General features: G+C 43.1%; 1 protein-coding gene across 3 annotated transcripts in view; it reads right to left on the reverse strand.

The window, feature by feature from the left end:
- Nucleotides 1-20,596, reverse strand: part of LOC109875661 (glutamate receptor 3) — a 108,256-nt gene that overhangs the window by 36,786 nt on the left and 50,874 nt on the right. For all 3 annotated transcript variants that reach the window (XM_031808102.1, XM_031808101.1, XM_031808100.1), the window contains exon 4: nt 6,271-6,458. In XM_031808102.1, the coding sequence (XP_031663962.1) occupies nt 6,271-6,458 (188 nt within the window). The remainder of the gene's footprint in view (nt 1-6,270; nt 6,459-20,596) is intronic.

The following is a 20,596-nucleotide window of genomic DNA, read 5'->3' on the forward strand; positions in this document are numbered from 1 at the left end:
GCTCCCCCAAACTTCTCCTCTCTCAGAGGGAGGATATTTGCGGAACTGGAAGTTATTCCTGACTTCCAGGTTCCCAATGTGCGTGATAGGGTAATAACACCTGTAATGGCTTTCATAGTCATTTGACTGCCATGTAGGAAGACACAGAGATACCGACAGGCTGCTTGACAGTGGGACTCTGTCTGCAGTGGAGGATCTGATCTCACATGCAAAACCAACCTGCCCCTCAACCTCTCATCATCTTGGCAGGCAGGCAGGGAGGGAGGGAGGGCACCATGCGTGAGAAAGTATGCATAATCAAAAATATCAATTAATAAAGAACAGGGAACAAAAATCCCCATGTGAGAGGGAAGGAGCCACGGTGGTCCAAGTGTGACAACACAGCAAGCACATAATGAAGCTGCAGCGCCTGGAGCCAGCAGCTAATATTCTCCTCTGAAGAGTCACAGAAAGAAAGGATCGGGCCAACTGCATCACACAGTAAAATACAGGCCACTCACTTATATGCAGGCCTCTAAAAATGTGCCACTTGAAAAGTTATTTTTGGCTCAAATATTGAAGTCTGTTTCATTCGAAGTAATTCAGGAGTAACTTAATATTGCGCTGTGATCTGAAATGCAGAAAGCTGGAATATCTCTGAGGTCCTCTGTGCTGGTTCTCTGTTGAAGAGATGTATGACTATGCAAATCCAATTTCAGTCCTTGCTAATGAAAAGTCACTCTTCTCTGTGTGTGTGTGTATGTGTGTGTGTGTGTGTGTGTGTGTGTGCGTGTGTGTGTGTGTGTGCCTACGCGCAAGCACACACGCAAGTAGGGCAAGTTGAGGTATTTCAGTGACTCATACGGATTACCATTCAAAGGAGGCCAGTTCCAGTCTAGGAGACATAATTGCTGTATATGAAGACAGTATGCATAATAGCTTGTGGATGCATAACGTGCTGTCTTATATGTCTTGTTCTCTAGGCCAGAAAAGATCAAATAAAAATAAAGCATGTGATGTGTGCATAACAAATATTTATAGGATCCTGGAGCTCCAGTTTCCTGCTTCCCCTGCGATGATAATATGTATAGTTTGTACCTAAAAAAGACAGTTGGGAACGTTTGTGGGGTCATCCTCATTTCTCAGTCACATCAGTTCACTTCCTGATCTGAACCAGTCTCTATTCTTATTGACCTGGTTGGTTGGTCAGGGGCTAGGTGGGCCAGGCCAGTGTGTTCTAGACAAATAGAATGTCACTCTATTCTATTTCTATGGTTCCAGCTCCCTAGTCAGGGTGGACAGCTCACCATTATTCCCTTTGGGGATGGAAATACTCTTCAAAGGCCTAGTGAAAAAGAAGAACTTTCAAACAGTCTAGACCCTATCCAAATGGACAATTGGAGAGTGAGAGAGGAGCTCCAGTATCGACTGCATTGATTGGTTCCTCCATTTTTTATGAACAATAAATGCAATAGATAGCCTGGGTGCCAAAAAAGGAATGCTCATAGTTATTGTCCTCTTAATATTATCAGCCTCAAATATTAGCTAGTGATGTGTGGTCAGTGTGTGGTCAATGTGTGATGCATTACATTAATTGAGGATGAATCTTATGGTTTGTGGAGCAACAGGCTAACAGGAGGGAGCCACTCCCTCTCTGAAAGTCCATACATCACAGTGGGACCATATGTCAGCTGTTAGCTGTGTCTGCAGCCGGAGCCAGAGGGTGGAGCATTCATATCATGGCCAGGAGAAAACAGCTACAGATGTACGCTCTTAATTTGATCACCCTGTTGCAGGAAAACATTCAAGCAATGCAGTTAAACATTCAAGCAATGAAGGAAATTAAAAAGGCTTCTGAAGTTTGTAATTTCCATGTAAAAATGTATCAACCCTTACAAAAATACCATTAATTAAAATCCACATAGCAATTCATATTTCCTGTTGCTGCAGGATATTATGGTCCTAAATTTAGTCAATTCCCTTTGTGATTAAAAAACAGGACGATTGATAATAAATAAATAATTCTTACTCTTCAAAAGGCATAATACATCATCACTAAGCAAAACAACAAATCTATGAAGATGAACCTAAGATTCCAGACTGAAACGCACTAGTTCTTCATGACATCCTTAACATTCAAATCCAGTAGTTGGCACGATGGCCAGCACGCGAGGAAAATGTGATTCTGGGTGATGAGATTAGACACACTAACTATTAACATTCAGATTAAGTTGTAGCTGAAATGTGGTGCTGTGTTCCTCTGTAGTAGAAGTTATAAACCAGCCTATCAGTCTGTCTGGGAGAGAGAGGGCTTTCTGTCTTTCCTGGCCATTGTGTAAGTTATCTACGTCTCTTCTCTCCTCCCGATTGTGCTGTTCTGTACTGGTTTGTGCTGCTGCTGGACCATTAGCCTAAGTATTCCTAGGGGAATCTGTTCTAATTAAGCAGACTGGAGCCGCGGCTCTGTGCAGGGCTTCATCTATACCCCGGTGTCTTCCAAAGGATTTGGCTACCTTAAAAGCATTCCCACTGATGGAGCCTTTTCTTTGTGGTAGCTGTATTAGAGTCATTTGTCATCCAACTCCTTCAGAATGGGAACTGGCATCTCTAGGATTCAAATCCTCCCCTTTCCCCTTCTACTTAAACCTCTTTCTTTGCTTAATTAACAGGTAAAACAATTCAGCAGGAAAGGGTCATAGAAATGTGTATTAATAATACTACAACTACAGTACCACTACAAAGACAGTGTATCACGTCATACCGCTGACACTGATATCTATGTAAAATAAACCATTTAGCAATACGGTAATTCACACACAGCCAGGTTCCCTCTATAAGCTCCCATTTCCCCCACCAGCAGAATCCAGCTCATCTTCCATCCTCTCCCTCTTCTCCTCCTCTCCTCTGTGGGTGTGGGATTCTAGTCCACCAGTGGGCATTATACCATTTCTCCTACTCCATCACCCAGCAGAACTCAGCACAGCAGAGGGAGGCTGCATGCATTGCTCCATTCCCACCAGCATTCTATTCTCTCTCTCTCTCTCTTGCTCTCTCTCGCTCTCTCTCGCTCTCTCTCTCTCTCTCCATCCACTTTAGTCTCTAGTCTACCCACTCTCCCTCTCTCTCTTTTTTTCTCCTGTGGTAAACTGGTCCTGTGGCCAGGATTACACATGTGTCGCTTTATAATTTATGAGCAGCTTGTGGGAGTGAGGTCTCTCCCAAGACCCATCCATTCATGCCTGGGCCTATTCTTTAGTGAGAGGATGAGCAGGTTGATACCTTGAATATGGTGAGAGAGCCTGCAGGGCAGGGCAAGCTCCCAGACCCCACAAATCAACACATACAGAACCTCAGCCCAGCACACCCTCTGGTCTGTCTCGCACCAAACTACCACACTGAGAGAAACTATAATGAGTAACGACAATATGATTGAATAGGAGGAGCCACTGTGCTAGGCATGCTTTTTGAATTACAAGGCATCGGGTTCATATTGAGAGATAGGGAGCCCTCCTCTCTGTGCATCTCTCAGATACTGTGCCTTCAGTACTGCACACAACTCGAGGAATACAGTACAAAATGGCTGCTGGATTCTGTTGGCTTCTCCTTATCCCATCCAGCCCAGTGCATCGTTGAGTGATTATGGTTGTGTTGAGGCTCATGCCTGCCTTTGTGTGAGATCTTCCCTCAGGCTAGGAGGCTAGGGCTATTTTTAGCAGGCTGATTGTATGCCGTTATTGGACGGCGTGTGTCCTACTTACACTGGGAGCCGCTGATATTAAAGCAAAGTGTTGATGTGACGACCCACATAATGAATCGTCCTTGAGAGATGCAGACTCAGTGCCCTGCCGGTCTCAAACACCAGAGCCACCGCTGGCTTGAACATTCACACTGGGACTGTGGCTGTCAGGACTCAGAATGCAGAAATATTACACTTATAATTGGTTGACGTTAAACAGAATGACCATATTGGTATTTGTAGGACAGCTCAGAATGAATAAGCTGAATTCTTCTAACACATGTCCAGAACTCAACCTCCCACATTAGTCAGGACAGGTATACATTTATCCTGACCTGCATGAGAAAGTGATATCCTGTCACTTTTAGATACATCCTTCAAGGTCAAGTGGCAATGAACACAAATCTGTCTGAAAGGTCACAGTAACACTCTTTAGCGCATCATAATGAAGGATCGTTATATGAGAGCCAGAGGCCTGTACGCACATACACACACATCAGCAGAGGACAAGAAGGTCAGCGTTCAGCCATGATTAATGATGAATATGAGGCCTTAACACACACACACACCATCATATGAACCTTGTTTTGTATGTTTGTGTAAAATTTGAAGGAAACCTAGCATGGGTGAAATTTTATTTGTATGTGACAAATAAAATTTGATTTGATTTGATTATTTGAACAGTGTCATTATGAAGAGCGGAAGTCCTGTGTGGATTGAAGGTCCTGGGAGCCAGTCAGTCAATCCCATTCCTTTATGAAAAACCTAAAGCATTTAGTTACAGTTGGGAATTACATCACTAATTAATCAAACTCTGTATATCAGCATTAAATGTCATCCTGAGTGTAACAAGCAAAAAAAACAACAACAACTGGGATTAAATTAAATTCTTGACAATAGCATTAGTGAACCCATTCCAAGCTTGTGCACAGCAGACATAAACAAATACATACAAATCAACACTAATGGCCAACTCAGTGGCTGATCACCTAGGAAACGGGGAACCATTGTTAATAGTAGCTGTTATTCCTAAGTGAAAATGTAGCCCAAGAGTCGACCTCAAACAAGAACCAACAAGCTTTAATTGAGTTTTCCCTGTGTTTTTGTTATGTTGCACAATGACCCCTTTAAAGAAAGAATGTCCCCTCTGTTTGTGGTGTGTGAGGTTATTACAAGGCTCTAAGTAAGGGGTTTAGCCTTACTGCCCTGTTAAATGTTTTTGAGGGTAATGGAAAAGCCCGGGTAAAATGTCTTAGATGCTAATAATGGAAAAGGAATAAGAAGTACAAAGCTGAAGAGGCCAGGAGAGGTCCCTACAAATGGAAATGGGACTTTCAGAGGTATTGAAGGAATGGAGGCAGACTGAATGGCAGATTGAGGCTACTAAAAGGTTTCTTTGAAAGGATGGAACACAGCCAGAGAGCTACATGGGTGAATCAGACTCTCTTGAATAAAGTCCTCTTTGTATTTGAAAACAAACAAGAAGTGCACAACCAAACTTTTAATCATCTTTTGTAGAATCAAGATTATCAAGATTAAATTCATGCACATGCATAACTAAATAAGTGATGTTGCCACCTAAGATCCATAGCTCATAAAATGTGTGTGTGTGTGTGTGTGATAATTCTTCCCATAGGTAAAAGAGTATAAATATGATAGCAAACCTTGGTTGGGTATTCATTCAATTGATCCACAAGCACCCAATACAACCAAACTCAGGTTGCAATGCAATTAGGTCTCCTGACCCCTCCTGTCTCAGCCTCCAGTATTTATGCTGCAGTAGTTTATGTGTCGGGGGGCTGGGGTCAGTTTGTTATATCTGGAGTACTTCTCCTGTCCTATTCGGTGTCCTGTGTGAATCTAAGTGTGCGTTCTCTAATTCTCTCCTTCTCTCTTTCTTTCTCTCTCTCGGAGGACCTGAGCCCTAGGACCATGCCCCAGGACTACCTGACATGATGACTCCTTGCTGTCCCCAGTCCACCTGGCCATGCTGCTGTTCCAGTTTCAACTGACCTGAGCCCTAGGACCATGCCCCAGGACTACCTGACATGATGACTCCTTGCTGTCCCCAGTCTACCTGGCCATGCTGCTGCTCCAGTTTCAACTTCCACCTGACTGTGCTGCTGCTCTAGTTTCAACTGTTCTGCCTTATTATTATTCGACCATGCTGGTCATTTATGAACATTGAACATCTTGACCATGTTCTGTTATAATCTCCACCCGGCACAGCCAGAAGAGGACTGGCCACCCCACATAGCCTGGTTCCTCTCTAGGTTTCTTCCTAGGTATTGGCCTTTCTAGGGAGTTTTTCCTAGCCACCGTGCTTCTCCACCTGCATTGCTTGCTGTTTGGGGTTTTAGGCTGGGTTTCTGTACAGCACTTTGAGATATCAGCTGATGTACGAAGGGCTATATAAATAAATTTGATTTGATTTGAATTAGCTCTTACATCAGTCTTCAGGTTTCAGGTAAGGTAACTCATCGTCCAAGTGAAGTTCAACGAACCCCCTCAGTTACTGCAGCAGTGTATTAGTGTTAAACCCCACTGTACTGTACCTGGTCCAGGATGGCATTGATTCTGCCCACTTCACAGTCGATGAGGAAGCGTTTCTCCTGCCTACGGTCCATCTCCTCTATGATGCGTTTGTACTCTGTAGGGTCCACTATGCTGCCCACCGACCGGGCCGTAACCTGCCAGTTATTGGCCACCGCTGACTCCATGATGGCCTGGAGGATAGAGAAACCTGGAGTGGAGAGAGAAGGGATCAGTCACATACTGTAGAATGGTGAAATTGTGGTTTGCAGAGAACAGTGAACTTCATCAAATAATTTCACAGTTACTGTAAAGTCAAAATAGAAAGCTCTTTGAAAATCACTTTTTGGCACAGTATATCACATTGTGTCATAGCCAATTTAAAAACAAAACTTATTGAGGACATTTTCTGCTGGTTCTGTTAATTACTTTTTCTTAAACAACCAGTGGAGGGCATGAACATTTCATGTGAATGATTTCTGTCCACTTGAATGGTATCATTACGTCATAAAAACAACCACAATAGTCTCTGAGCCCATGAGAAAAAAACTCCCAAAAGGCCAGCCCTGTCAATATCACATTTCATGGGTCAGCTAAATGGTACAGTAGGCATGCCAAATGAAAAAAAATAGCTTATAGCTTCAAAGACAGCCAACTAGTAATTCTAGTCTGGAATTTATTTGATGGGAGTGACAGAGGTTAGCAGAAATACTACATGCATTGTGCCAAGAAGCTGTGGAGGGACATTTTAATTGAATAGGATTTCATTTCAACTCCCAATGTCTCCGCTGACACATTGTGTAATGACTGAATTAATATGATTTAAAATTCAAATTGTGAAGTACATCATGTCAATGATATTGTCCCTCCAACTTATAGGTCAAAATGGATCTCACAGTCCTCTAGGGCTGATGAACAAACCTAATTTAAACAGTCTAAATGGGGCCTGGCCAGTGACAGTGATAACCAGGACATGTTTCCTTTTCAGGAGATCAATGCATCGTCTATTATGCCAACTCAAGGTCAAAAGCTATAAATATAGACGAGGTAGAAATGCGGGCGTGAAATGGGGGTTATGCTGCGAGACAAGAGTAGCACCCCTTTACAGCCTTATCGAAATATGAATGTTATTTAATAACCACAGTGAATAATGATGTGCTACCACTGGATTATTTATTCATAGCAATATACGCCCCCCACCCCCAGGTGGTGAGGGTAGGCAACAACATCTCCTCCCCGCTGATCCTCAACACTGGGGCCCCACAAGGGTGCGTTCTGAGCCCTCTCCTGTACTCCCTGTTCACCCACGACTGCGTGGCCACGCACGCCTCCAACTCAATCATCAAGTTTGCGGGCGACACAACAGTGGTATGCTTGATTACCAACAACGACGAGACGGCCTACAGGGAGGAGGTGAGGGCCCTCGGAGTGTGGTGTCAGGAAAATAACCTCACACTCAACGTCAACAAAACTAAGGAGATGATTGTGGACTTCAGGAAACAGCAGAGGGAACACCCCCCTATCCATATCGATGGAACAGTAGTGGAGAGGGTAGCAAGTTTTAAGTTCCTCGGCATACACATCACAGAAAAACTGAATTGGTCCACTCACACAGACAGCATCGTGAAGAAGGCGCAGCAGCGCCTCTTCAACCTCAGGAGGCTGAAGAAATTCGGCTTGTCACCAAAAGCACTCACAAACTTCTACAGATGCACAATCGAGAGCATCCTGGCGGGCTGTATCACCGCCTGGTACGGCAACTGCTCCGCCCTCAACCGTAAGGCTCTCCAGAGGGTAGTGAGGTCTGCACAACGCATCACCGGGGGCAAACTACCTGCCCTCCAGGACACCTACACCACCCGATGTTACAGGAAGGCCATAAAGATCATCAAGGACATCAACCACCCGAGCCACTGCCTGTTCACCCCGCTATCATCCAGAAGGCGAGGTCAGTACAGGTGCATCAAAGCTGGGACCGAGAGACTGAAAAACAACTTCTATCTCAAGGCCATCAGACTGTTAAACAGCCACCACTAACATTGAGTGGCTGCTGCCAACACACTGACACTGACTCAAATCCAGCCACTTTAATAATGGGAATTGATGGGAAATGATGTAAATATATCACTAGCCACTTTAAACAATGCTACCTTATATAATGTTACTTACCCTACATTAATCATCTCATATGCATACGTATATACTGTACTCTATATCACCGACTGCATCCTTATGTAATACATGTATCACTAGCCACTTTAACTATGCCACTTTGTTTACATACTCATCTCATATGTATATACTGTACTCGATACCATCTACTGTATCTTGCCTATGCTGCTCTGTACCATCACTCATTCATATATCCTTAAGTACATATTCTTTATCCCCTTACACTGTGTATAAGACAGTAGTTTTGGAATTGTTAGTTAGATTACTTGTTGGTTATTACTGCATTGTCGGAACTAGAAGCACAAACATTTCGCTACACTCGCATTAACATCTGCTAACCATGTGTATGTGACAAATAACATTTGATTTGATTTGATTTAGAATAGGGTAATGAAAGAAAGCATGGATGGACAAAATCAATCAGACATTTGCATAGTCCCATTATCTGGCAGGAAAACATGTATTAATTTCAGCGATGGTGGAAATGTGTGGTGGCAGTAGCTCATTATGTGGTAGGCTGTAAGTAATAGACAGAGAAAATGGTGCGGTTGGGAAAAGCTTTTTTTCTTCTCCTTTATCCCAGTACGAGAGCCAGCATGCTAGTCGGCTTGGCTAAATGGGCAGAGCCAGCATGCTAGTCGGCTTGGCTAAATGGGCAGAGCCAGCATGCTAGTCGGCTTGGCTAAATGGGCAGAGCCAGCATGCTAGTCGGCTTGGCTAAATGGGCAGAGGCAACATGCTAGTCGGCTTGGCTAAATGGGCAGAGGCAACATGCTAGTCGGCTTGGCTAAATGGGCAGAGCCAGCATGCTAGTCGGCTTGGCTAAATGGGCAGAGGCAACATGCTAGTCGGCTTGGCTAAATGGGCAAGGCAACATGCTAGTCGGCTTGGCTAAATGGGCAGAGGGAACATGTTAGTCGGCTTGGCTAAATGGGCAGAGGCAACATGCTAGTCGGCTTGGCTAAATGGGCAAGGCAACATGCTAGTCGGCTTGGCTAAATGGGCAGAGGGAACATGTTAGTCGGCTTGGCTAAATGGGCAGAGGCAACATGCTAGTCGGCTTGGCTAAATGGGCAGAGGGAACATGCTAGTCGGCGTGGCTAAATGGGCAGAGGGAACATGCTAGTCGGCGTGGCTAAATGGGCAGAGGCAACATGCTAGTCGGCGTGGCTAAATGGGCAGAGGGAACATGCTAGTCGGCTTGGTTAAATGGGCAGAGGGAACATGCTAGTCGGCTTGGTTAAATGGGCAGAGGGAACATGCTAGTCGGCTTGGCTTTCCTCTTAGAGCTGGGGATAAAATCGCTGATTCAATAAAATGATGAATATTATTACTGATGCTGAACCAATCCGTGTATATTATGCTAATGTAAATGCGGTCTGTGCAGTGCACCACAGAGAAGGGGAAGAAAACACCGTCTCACTTTGACAGCCCAGTCTAAAGACACCTGTAGACTAACACACCTCACAGCACCTCCACTAACAGCCAGCCATCACAACTTCAGCATATTACTTTCCATGTGAATGTGACATTTTGATTCATGTCAAATGGAGAAAACATGTTATGAGTGTTCATGAATACTTTAAACAGGATAGAATGCTGGCCGTAGGCACCGTAAGTGGGTCTACTATATGCATAGATATATAGCGCTGTAAACTGAAGTGCTACCATAGACTAGCTAGTTAGAGCACATAAGAATCCCGAGCACAGCCACAGACTCAGCCATCCACTCTCCTCTCCTCTACCTCCTCTCCTCTACCTAAGTGACCTTCACACAGCAGAACACTGCAGAAGGCTGTCCAACCAGGATTGGCCTTTTATAAGACAGGCGGCTGTGAAGAACTGAGCATGGCTACATCATCATCGCCCACTCAGGTGGAGACTGGAGGAGCAGTGAGGAGCAGGAATAGCTGTTTATGCACATCTGATATTTCCAAAGGGGCTTCATGCGTCTGGCGTATCGCAGCGCAGTGTGAATGACAGTCAGATGTAAGATAAAACCAAGGAGCTGACCCCTGGATGAAAGGACATTGTAAAAGCACCATCAGGGCACACTGAATAACACAGCACTTTTATCATCCATCGCCATAGCATGTTAAAAGAGAAAAAAAGACTCCAGTCTATGTCTGATAGCAGCAAAGAGGAAATTAAAAAGCAAATGCTGAAATACGAGGAGTTTTTTCTGCAGCATGCCTGAGACTTGATATTGAATAGAGTAAGCTGGGTAATGCCTGATATTTTAAGCATGTTACCAGGTGCTTATGAAGAAAAAGGATTTGGGAGGATTTAGAAATGATTCCCTCATGAGTTTTATTGTGTATCCATTTCCTGCCTATAAGCTGATTTGGAAGTTTTGGGATTCAGATGTTATTGTGTACATCTCAATGTTAAATGTGTTGTGAACGTTGACAAGTTAAAATACTGAAGAGATGAAAAAGAAATTAGCAAAAATTCTGACAGAAAATATAAACAGGGGTTGAACTGTAATTCAAAACACTTTGACTTTCATTTCAATGTGATTGTAATGCCATGACATTTTCCTATGTGAAAAGAAGAACAATTTTGGACATTGGCATAGCCTGTCTGCTGTGTGTAAAATGAAGATAGTGTCACTCTGTGAGGCAAACATCAAAGTGAGTAAATGTTGGTTCAAGGTTTTTAGTCGACATTGTAAACAGATGACACATATCACAAAAGTCAGAGGGAAGGGCAACCATCAAGCACATTTTTAAAAAACTGTCAATTATACACTTCCAGGCCATAATTTTAAAAAAGCAAAGATAATCCATAGTAGTCAATGGTTGAAACCGGTTATGGGAACAGAAGCAAAACCGGAAAATAACTAAATTATTAGATGAGTAAAATCTGAACTGGAAACGAAAGTGATCTATATTGTTCCGGAACAGAACTGTTATTTTAAAAGCACGAGAACCGATTAATAACGTTATTTTACGTTCTGGGTATTCTTTTTCACTCCGACAAGAATCGTAACAAAGCACATATGCAAAGCCCTCACTGTCACTCAGAAACGGATTCAAGCGTCTGCCTGCCAGCTGGAAATCTTTACCAGTGGGTGTGCGTGTGAGTAGGCTACCTGCCCCTCCCTTCTGAACCATAGCCCCCTGAGGACGTTAAAAGCGTAATTCAGAAATTAGGGAGAGATGTTTAATTACAGAAGAATGGATAAACCTTTTCAAAGCTAGTTAAGAATACTATACAACTCGGAAGTTCAGAGACTTTCCAAGTTAGAAGCCGCTCCTCCGTAGGTACAATTCTGTGGGCCCAATTCAGATTATGCAAGATGACTGGCAGCACAGTGTGTGTTTGTATTTCATTGTGATTAAACCATGCTGTTACCGCAAAATACAATTTGCTCTTAACGACGTTCCTATATAGTGTAACGAGCCGAGGTTTAAAAGCGCGGATATCAACTCTGCCGCTCGAGCATGCTTTTGGGGTACAAACGATAGCGCACTGGACTCCGGGTTAGAAGGTCGAGGGTTCAAGGCCTGCTCCCTGCCCGTTTCATTACAATAGATTAAATCGCTTACCTGCTCCATAGCAAACTGCTCTATCCACACTGATTGGTTAATTAATTTAATGGCTGGAACAGTGGAACTGATTCTAGTACATTTCTTTAAAACATTTGCTACATATTTGTGTGGAAATTAGTCCCAGATACAGAACTCAGGGATGACACCTTCATTTAAATCAGGTTCTCAACACTGAGTGTCTATCATTTGAACTACTCTGACATGACAGACACTCTATTCAAGTGCAATATCTGACTTCCTGTAAGATGATGCAGTAAAGATGGAAGTCTGAAAAGCTCAAAGTATCTCGGTCTGATGCATGATACTCAATTGAACCAATTGTTGTCAGAGAGAAAAACATAAATGCTTCTATACACTATTTTTTAATGGTGGGGATGTTGACTGGAAAATAAGACTTCTTGGCTCTTCACACAAGTCTCATTTATGTTTCTTCATATGAGCACAATTCCCTGGCTCAGTGTGGAGGGTCAAAATGATTATGCAGAAAACAGAGACCATTTCTAATTTCTTTAAAAGAACAATTACAAACCCTGATACTTGTCAGTGTCCATTATCATAATTGGTCTACTTGAGTAGAGTAAAACATGTACATTTTCCTGACGCTTCTTGTCTATTTCTCTTGCTATACATTTTCTTCTTCTTCTTTGGATCCTTTTACAGTCAGTGAAAGCTATGTTTACAGTATTACAAAAAAATATATATTTTTACGAAGAATATGTAAGAATTAAAGGCTATGACTCACCATTTAAAATATACAGTTATAAACAAAATAGACTACATCTGAGACAGCACAAGCTCAAAGCAGTGTGATTTGAATGCCGTCCTTGTGGGAAAGATGGATAGAGAGCAGTCTTACTGTAGGTGGTAAGCAGTATCAAATCAAATCCAATTTTATTGGTCACATACACGTGATTAGCAGATGTTATTGCGGGTGTAGCAAAATGCTTGTGTTTCTAGCTCTGACAGTGCAGTAATATCTAACAAGTAATATCTAACAAATTACACAACATATACCCAATACACACAAATCTCAGTAGGAATGAATTAAGACTATATACATATATGGACAAGCGATGTCAGAGCGGAAGGAATAAGATACAGTAGAATAGTATAGAAAACAATATATACATATGAGATGAGTAATTCCAGATATGTAAACATTATTAAGTGGCTAAGATATCGTATAATAGTATTGAATACAGTAAATACATATGAGATGAGTAATGCAAGATATGTATTTAACTTGAAAGGTGCCCAGAGTAAATAGCCTGCTCCTCGGTCCCAGTTGCTAATATATGCATTAGTATTAGTATTATTAGTATTGGATAGAAAACACTCTGAACTTTCTAAAATTGTTTGAATGATGTCTGTGAGTATTACAGAACTCATATGGCAGGCAAAAACCTGAGAAGAAATCCAAACAGGAAGTGGGAAATCTGAGGTTGGTCGATTTTCAACCCCTATTGAATACACAGTGGGATATAGATAAAGTTGCACTTCCTAGGGCTTCCACTAGATGTCAACCGTCTTTAGAAACTTGAATGAGGCTTCTACTTTGTTGTGGAGCCGGATGGGAGCTGTTTGAGTCAGTGGTCTGGCAGAGAGCCAGGTCCTGGTCACACGCATTTCACATGATACCGACCTGCGTTCCATGGCTTCTCTACAGACATAAGAATTCTCCGGTTGGAACTTTATTGAAGATTTATGATAACAACATTCTAAAGATTGATTCTATGCTTAGTTTGACAAGTTTCTTCGACCTATAATATAACCTTTTTAAGTTTTCGTCCGACGTTCGGATGGACCTGCACGAGCGTTTGGATTTGTGTACTAAACGTGCTAACAAAAGTAGCTACATATATAATGGACATTATCGAACAAAACACACATTTATTGTGGAACTAGGATTCCTGGGAGTGCATTCTGATGAAGATCGTCAAAGGTAAGGGAATATTTATAATGTGATTTCTGATTTCTGTTGACTCCAACATGGTGGATAATTGTATTTATTTTCTGAGCGCCGTCTCAGATTATTGCATGGTTTGCTTTTTCCGTAAAGTTTTTTTGAAATCTGACACAGTGGTTGCATTAAGGAGAGGTATATCTATATTTCCATGTCTAACAATTGTATTTATCAACATTTATAATGAGTATTTCTGTAAAATGATGTGGCTCTCTGCAGATTTTTTTATATAAATATGAACTTTATCAAACAAAACATACATGTATTGTGTAACATGAAGTCCTATGAGTGTCATCTGATGGAGGTCATCTGATGAAGATCATCTGATGAAGGTCATCTGATGAAGATCATCAAAGGTTAGTGATTCATTTTATCTCTATTTGTGCTTTTTGTGACTCCTCTCTTTGGCTGGAAAAATGACTACATTTTTCTGTGAGTTGGTGGTGACCTAACATAATCGTTTGTGGTGCTTTCGCTGTAAACGCCTATTTGAAATCGGACACTGTGGTGGGATTAACAACAAGATTACCTTTAAAACGGTATAAGATACATGTATGTTTGAGGAATTTTAATTATGAGATTTCTGTTGTTTTGAATTTGGCGCCCTGCACTTTCTGTTTGAAATATTTTTTTATTGAACACACACAAGAATGGTGTATAGGTATACAAGACAGGTATACAATTCTTATCTAAACATAAAATAACATACAGGAACAACAAGACCCAGAGTTCTGGGTGCAGAACAAATAATACAAAACACGACATACAAAACAAGGACACGTAGAGAGAAAGAGGGAAGATGTCCCCCCTATCCCCCCCCCCCGCTTATTCCCCCAAACCCCCCCCCCCCCCTCCCAACTGCTCGGGTGGCAGGGCCAGCACATGCTGACCAAAGGTAGATTCAAATATTACAATTGAGAGTGCGTTAAAAAGTACAAATTCACAGCGCCGACTCGTCCAAGTAGGAGAGGAAAGGCTGCCAGATTTGATCAAATGTTGATAATTTATTGTTCAGAATATATCTCATTCTTTCTAAGTGTACAGTGTTTGCCAATTCACTAAGCCATAATTTGGTAGAGGGGGCGCCCTGCACTTTCACTGGCTGTTGTCATATCGATCCCGTTAACGGGATTGCAGCCCTAAGAAGTTGTTTAAGTGACTAGTGTTCCATTCCTTAAAGTGGCCAGTGATTTCTTGTCTATGCCAATAGGCCGCAGCCTATAAATGTGCTAGTGATGGCTGTTTAACAGACTGATGGCCTTGAGATAGAAGCTGTTTTTCAGTCTCTCGGTCCCCGCTTTGATGCATCTGTACTGACCTCGCCTTCTGGATGATAGCGGAGTGAACAGGCAGCGGCACAGGTGATTGATGTCCTTGATGATCTTTTTGACTTTCCTGTGACATCGGGTGCTGTAGGTGTCCTGGAGTGCGGGTGATGCGTTGTGCAGACCGCACCACCCTCTGGAGAGCCTTGCGGTTGCGGGCGGTGCAGTTGCCATACCAGGTGGTGATACAGCCCTACAGGATGCTTTCAATTGTGCATCTGTAAAAGTATGTGACAAGCCAAGTTTCTTCAGCCTGCTGAGGTTGAAGATGCTCTTTTTTACGCCTTCTTCCCTACACTGTCTGTGTGGGTGGTAGGCATCAGTTTGTTAGTGATGTGTACGCCAAGGAACTAGAAGCTTTCCACCTTCTCCACTGCGGTCCTTTCGATGTAGATAAGGGGGTACACCCTCTGCTGTTTCCTGAAGTCCACAATCATCTCCTTTGTTTTGTTGACGTTGATTGAGAGGTTGTTTCCCAGGCACAACACTCCCAGAGCCCTCACCTCCTGTAGGCTGTCACGTCATTGCTGGTAATCGAGCCTACTACTGTTGTGTCGTCTACAAACTTGATGATTGAGTTGGAGGCGTGCTTGGCCACGCAGTCATGGGTGAACAGGGAGTACAGGAGGGGGCTAAGCACGCACCCTTGTGGGGCTCTAGTGTTGAGGATCAGCGGAGTGGAGGTGATGTTTCCTACCTTCACCACCTGGGGGTGGCCCGTCAGGAAGTCCAGGACCCAGTTGCACAGGGCAGGGTTCAGACCCAGGGACTCGAGTTTAATGATGAGCTTGGAGGGTACATAGGTATTCTTCTTGTCCAGATGGGATAGGGCAGTGTGCAGAGTGATGGCCATTGTCTGTGGATCTATTGAGGCGGTAAGCAAATTGAAGTGAGTCTAGGGTGGCAGGTAAGGTAGAGATGATATGATCCTTGGCTAGTCTCTCAATGCACTTCATGATGACAAAGGTGAGTGCTACGGGGCAATAGTCATTAAGTTCAGTTACCTTTGACTTCTTGGGTACAGGAAACATTGTGGCCATCTTGAAGCATGTGGGGACAGCAGACAGGGATAGGGAGAGATTGAATATGCCTGTCAACACACCAGCCAGCTGGTCTGCGCATGCTCTGAGGACGCAGCTAGGGATGCCGTCTGGTCCGGCAGCCTTGCAAGGGTTAACACATTTAAATGTTTTACTCACTTCAGCCATGGAGAAGGAGAGCCGGTGGCAATGTGTCATCCTCAAAGCGTGCAAAGAATGTGTCTAGCCTGTCCGGAAGCAAGACATCGGTCTAGGCAATGTGGCTGGTTTTCCTTTTGTAGTCTGATTGTCTGTAGTCCCAGCCAAATACGTCCATGCCACATACGTCTTGTGTCTGAGCCGTTGAATTGCGACTCCACTTTATCTCTATACTGACGTTTAGCTTGTTTGATTGCCTTGCAGAGTGAATAACTACACTGTTTATATTCTGTACTACATCTCCTATACACTTCCTTATAAACTCTGTCACCATATCTGTGTATGCAGATTATTTTCGCAAGCTACCCAGAACATATCCCAGTCCACGTGATCAAAACAATCCTGAAGCGTGGATTCTGATTGGTCAGACCAGCGTTGACTAGTTCTTAGCACAGGTACCTCCTGTTTAAGTTTCTGCCAATAGGAAGGGAGGAGCAAGATGGAGTCATGGTCAGATTTGCCGAAAGGAGGGTGGGGGACTTGAGCTCCTGTATGTTCCTAGAATTACACGTTATTATTCGTTATTCATGAAATACACCCCTCCACCCTTCTGCTTCCCGGAGAGATATTTATTCCTGTCTGCACGATGTACTGAGAATCCTGCTGGCTTTATTGACCATGTTTCCGTGAAAAAAAGTGTGTTACAGGCCCTGATGTCTCTCTGGAAAGAAATCCTTGCTCTAAGTTCATCAACTTTGTTATCCAAAGACTGAACATTAGCGAGTAATATACTCGGAAGCGGTGGGTGGTGTGCGCGCCTCCTAAGTCAAACCAGCAGCCCGCCTCGAGTGCCTTTCTTCCGCTGGGGAGAGTGAACAAAGGATCTGCTCCAGGCAAGTCGTATTCCTGGTCGTAATGCTGGTAGTTCTGGTGAGTTACCTCCACTCTAATATCCAATAGTTCTTCCCGGCTGTATGTAATGACTCAAAACATTTCCTGAGCTAAAAAGGAAAATAAATGTACATAAAAAAACAAAATACTGCAAAGTTTCCTAAGAGCTAGTCGCGATGCTATCATCTCCATCGGCGCCATCATACCGGCTAGTGTGTAGTGAGGTTATGACAGTGTTTTGTCTCAGTTGGAGGGCTCTAAAGTGTGACCATGCGGCTAAACATTTTGGTGTGCAACCAATACTTTTATTTTAGGAGCACCATGAGGCAAAAAAATTATCCAATAAAAAAAAGTAAAGGCGTAACAATATTTAGTCGCAACACTTCTCTTCACTGCTCAAACAAGACAGGCTGATACATTGATTACAAATCATAACGAAGGTTAATGGGAGGTTAACTCCAGTTATATGAGTAGAGCGGAGCCTCATAGGGGGGCATCCCATTGGTTTACACTGCTACCAAGACAGCATCGCCTGAGAAAATGTATTATGCCCGCACCTTCAGCCAAAGATGATTTCAGTGACTGGCTCAGCTAACATTAGCAAGTTAACATTAATGTAAGACAAATTTATGCTAGCTGTTGTGCCCATAATCAAAATTAAAGTCAAACACTCAAATACTGCTCAATGAAGCACAATAATCCTGAGCTAGATGTAAAATTAGGCCCACTGGCTACAGGCAATACAGCCGTTCCTCTCTCTGTTCCCTGTGAGGAAAAGAGAGTCTGATCTGTAGGAGCTCTTGACAATCTTAGGCAAAAAAGACGGATTAGGACGAGCGCAAGTCGCCATTGATGGCGAGACAGTTGGGTCGCGTTGACAGAGCCCCAAATCACTGACCTGCTTACAAATAACAATACAATTTTAATAGACAGCATTTTAAGAGGAATCTGATCCAAGTGCTCGAATGGCAGCTCACAGAGCACATTGAGCACCAATGTCAAATCTCATGGTGGAACGATAGTTTGGGTTGCTGGTCTCAGACGCAGTGTTCCCAAAAGGAAACGTTTGAGGGGAGGATGGCTGAACAAAGACACTCGATCAAAACCCTCATGACAAGCTGAAATCGCTGAGGCGTACACCTTGATAGTGAGAACGAGTTCCTGTTTGAGAATCGTTTCCAACTGGCAGCATGCTGGGTCAACATTCTCTTCCATGCGCCATTGCATAAACATTTTACATTTGCTGGCATAAGTTCTGGATGTGGAACCAGCCCGCAGCCCTGTATCATGCTAATCACAGTGGCAGATAGCCCACAGTGCGCTAGCCTGTCCCTAATGGACTGTTGTCCTGAGCTCTGAAAGAGTACCAAAGCCTAGAAGGACAGCATCCCGGAGTCGCCTCTTCACTGTTGACATTGAGACTGGTGTTTTGCGGCACTATTTAATGAATCTGCCAGTTGAGGACTTCAGGTATCTGTTTCTCAAACTAGACACTCTAATGTACTTGTCCTCTTGCTCAGTTGTGCACCAGGGCCTCCCACTCCTCTTTCTATTTTGTTTAGAGCCAGTTTGCGCTGTTCTGTGAAGGGAGACCTTCAGTTTCTTGGCAATTTCTCGCATGGAATAACCTTCATTTCTCAGAACAAGTGTAGACTGACGAGTTTCAGAAGAAAGTCCTTTGTTTCTGCCAATTTTGAGCCTGAACATGAGAACATATGAAAGTTGGTGGTTCCTTTTAACATGAGACTTCAATAATCCAAGGTAAGAGGTTTTAGGTTGTAGTTAATATAGTATTTATAGGACTATTTCTCTCTATACCATTTGTATTTCATATACCTTTGACTATTGGATGTTCTTATAGGCACTATAGTATTGCCAGTGTAACAGTATAGCTTCCGTCCCTCTCCTCGCCCCTACCTGGGCTCGAACCAGGAACACATCGACAACAGCCACACTCGAAGCAGCATTACCCATCGCTCCACAAAACCCTCTGCAAGGCGAATAACTACTCCAAGTCTCAGAGCGAGTGACATTTGAATAGCTATTAGCGCACACCCAGCTAACTAGCTAGCCATTTCACATCGGTTACACCAGCCATTAGGCTGATAAGCTTAAAGTCATAAACAGCGTTGTGCTTGCGAAGAGCTGCTGGCAAAACGCACTAAAGTGCTGTTTGAATGAATGCTTACGAGCCTGCTGCTGCCTACCATCGCTCAGTCAGACTGCTCTATCAAATCACAGACTTAATTATAACATAATAACACACAGAAATACGAGCCTTAGGTCATTAATATGGTTGAATCCGGAAACTATAATTTCGAAAACAAAACGTTTATTATTTCAGTGAAATACGGAACCGTTCGGTATTTTATCTAACGGGTGGCATCCCTAAGTCTAAATATGCTTGTTACATTGCACAACCTTCAAGGTTATGTCATAATTACGTAAAATCTGGCAAATAAGTTCGCAATGAGCCAGGCTGCCCAAACTGTTGCATATACCCTGACTCTGCGTGCAATGAACGCAAGAAAAATGACACAATTTCACCTGGTTAATATTGCCTGCTAACCTGGATTTATTTTAGCTAAATATGCAGGTTTAAAAATATATACTTCTGTGTATTGATTTTAAGAAAGGCATTGGTGTTTATGGTTAGGTACAGTCGTCCAACGATTGTGCTTTTTTAGCAAATGCGCTTATGTTAAATCATCCCCCAGCGTTGCATCGATTATATGCAATGCAGGACACGCTAGATAAACGAGTAATATCATCAACCATGTGTAGTTATAACTAGTGATTATGATTGATTGATGGTTTTTTGTAAGATGAGTTTAATGCTAGCTAGCAACTTACCTTGGCTTCTACTGCATTCGCGTAACAGGCAGGCTCCTCGTAGAGTGCAGTGAGAGCCAGTTGGTTAGAGCGTTGGACTAGTTAACTGTAAGGTTGCAAGATTGGATCCCCCGAGCTGACAAGGTGAAAATCTGTCGTTCTTCCGCTGAACAAGGCAGTTAACCCACCGTTCCTAGGCCGTCATTGAAAATAAGAATGTGTTCTTAACTGACTTGCCTAGTTAAATAAAAAACTTTTTTTTTTATCGGCGCCCAAAAATACTGATTTCCGATTGTTATGAAAACTTGAAATCGGCCCTAATTAATCGGCCATTCCGATTAATCGGTCGACCTCTAGTATGCAGTATGTTGTCTCATGTGGGGGTTATGTGAGGTAGAATGGACATTATGTTGTCGCAGGTGGTGGATAGCATC

Source organism: Oncorhynchus kisutch, linkage group LG28 (genome assembly GCF_002021735.2).
Source record: "Oncorhynchus kisutch isolate 150728-3 linkage group LG28, Okis_V2, whole genome shotgun sequence".
Classification (NCBI taxonomy): domain Eukaryota; kingdom Metazoa; phylum Chordata; class Actinopteri; order Salmoniformes; family Salmonidae; genus Oncorhynchus; species Oncorhynchus kisutch.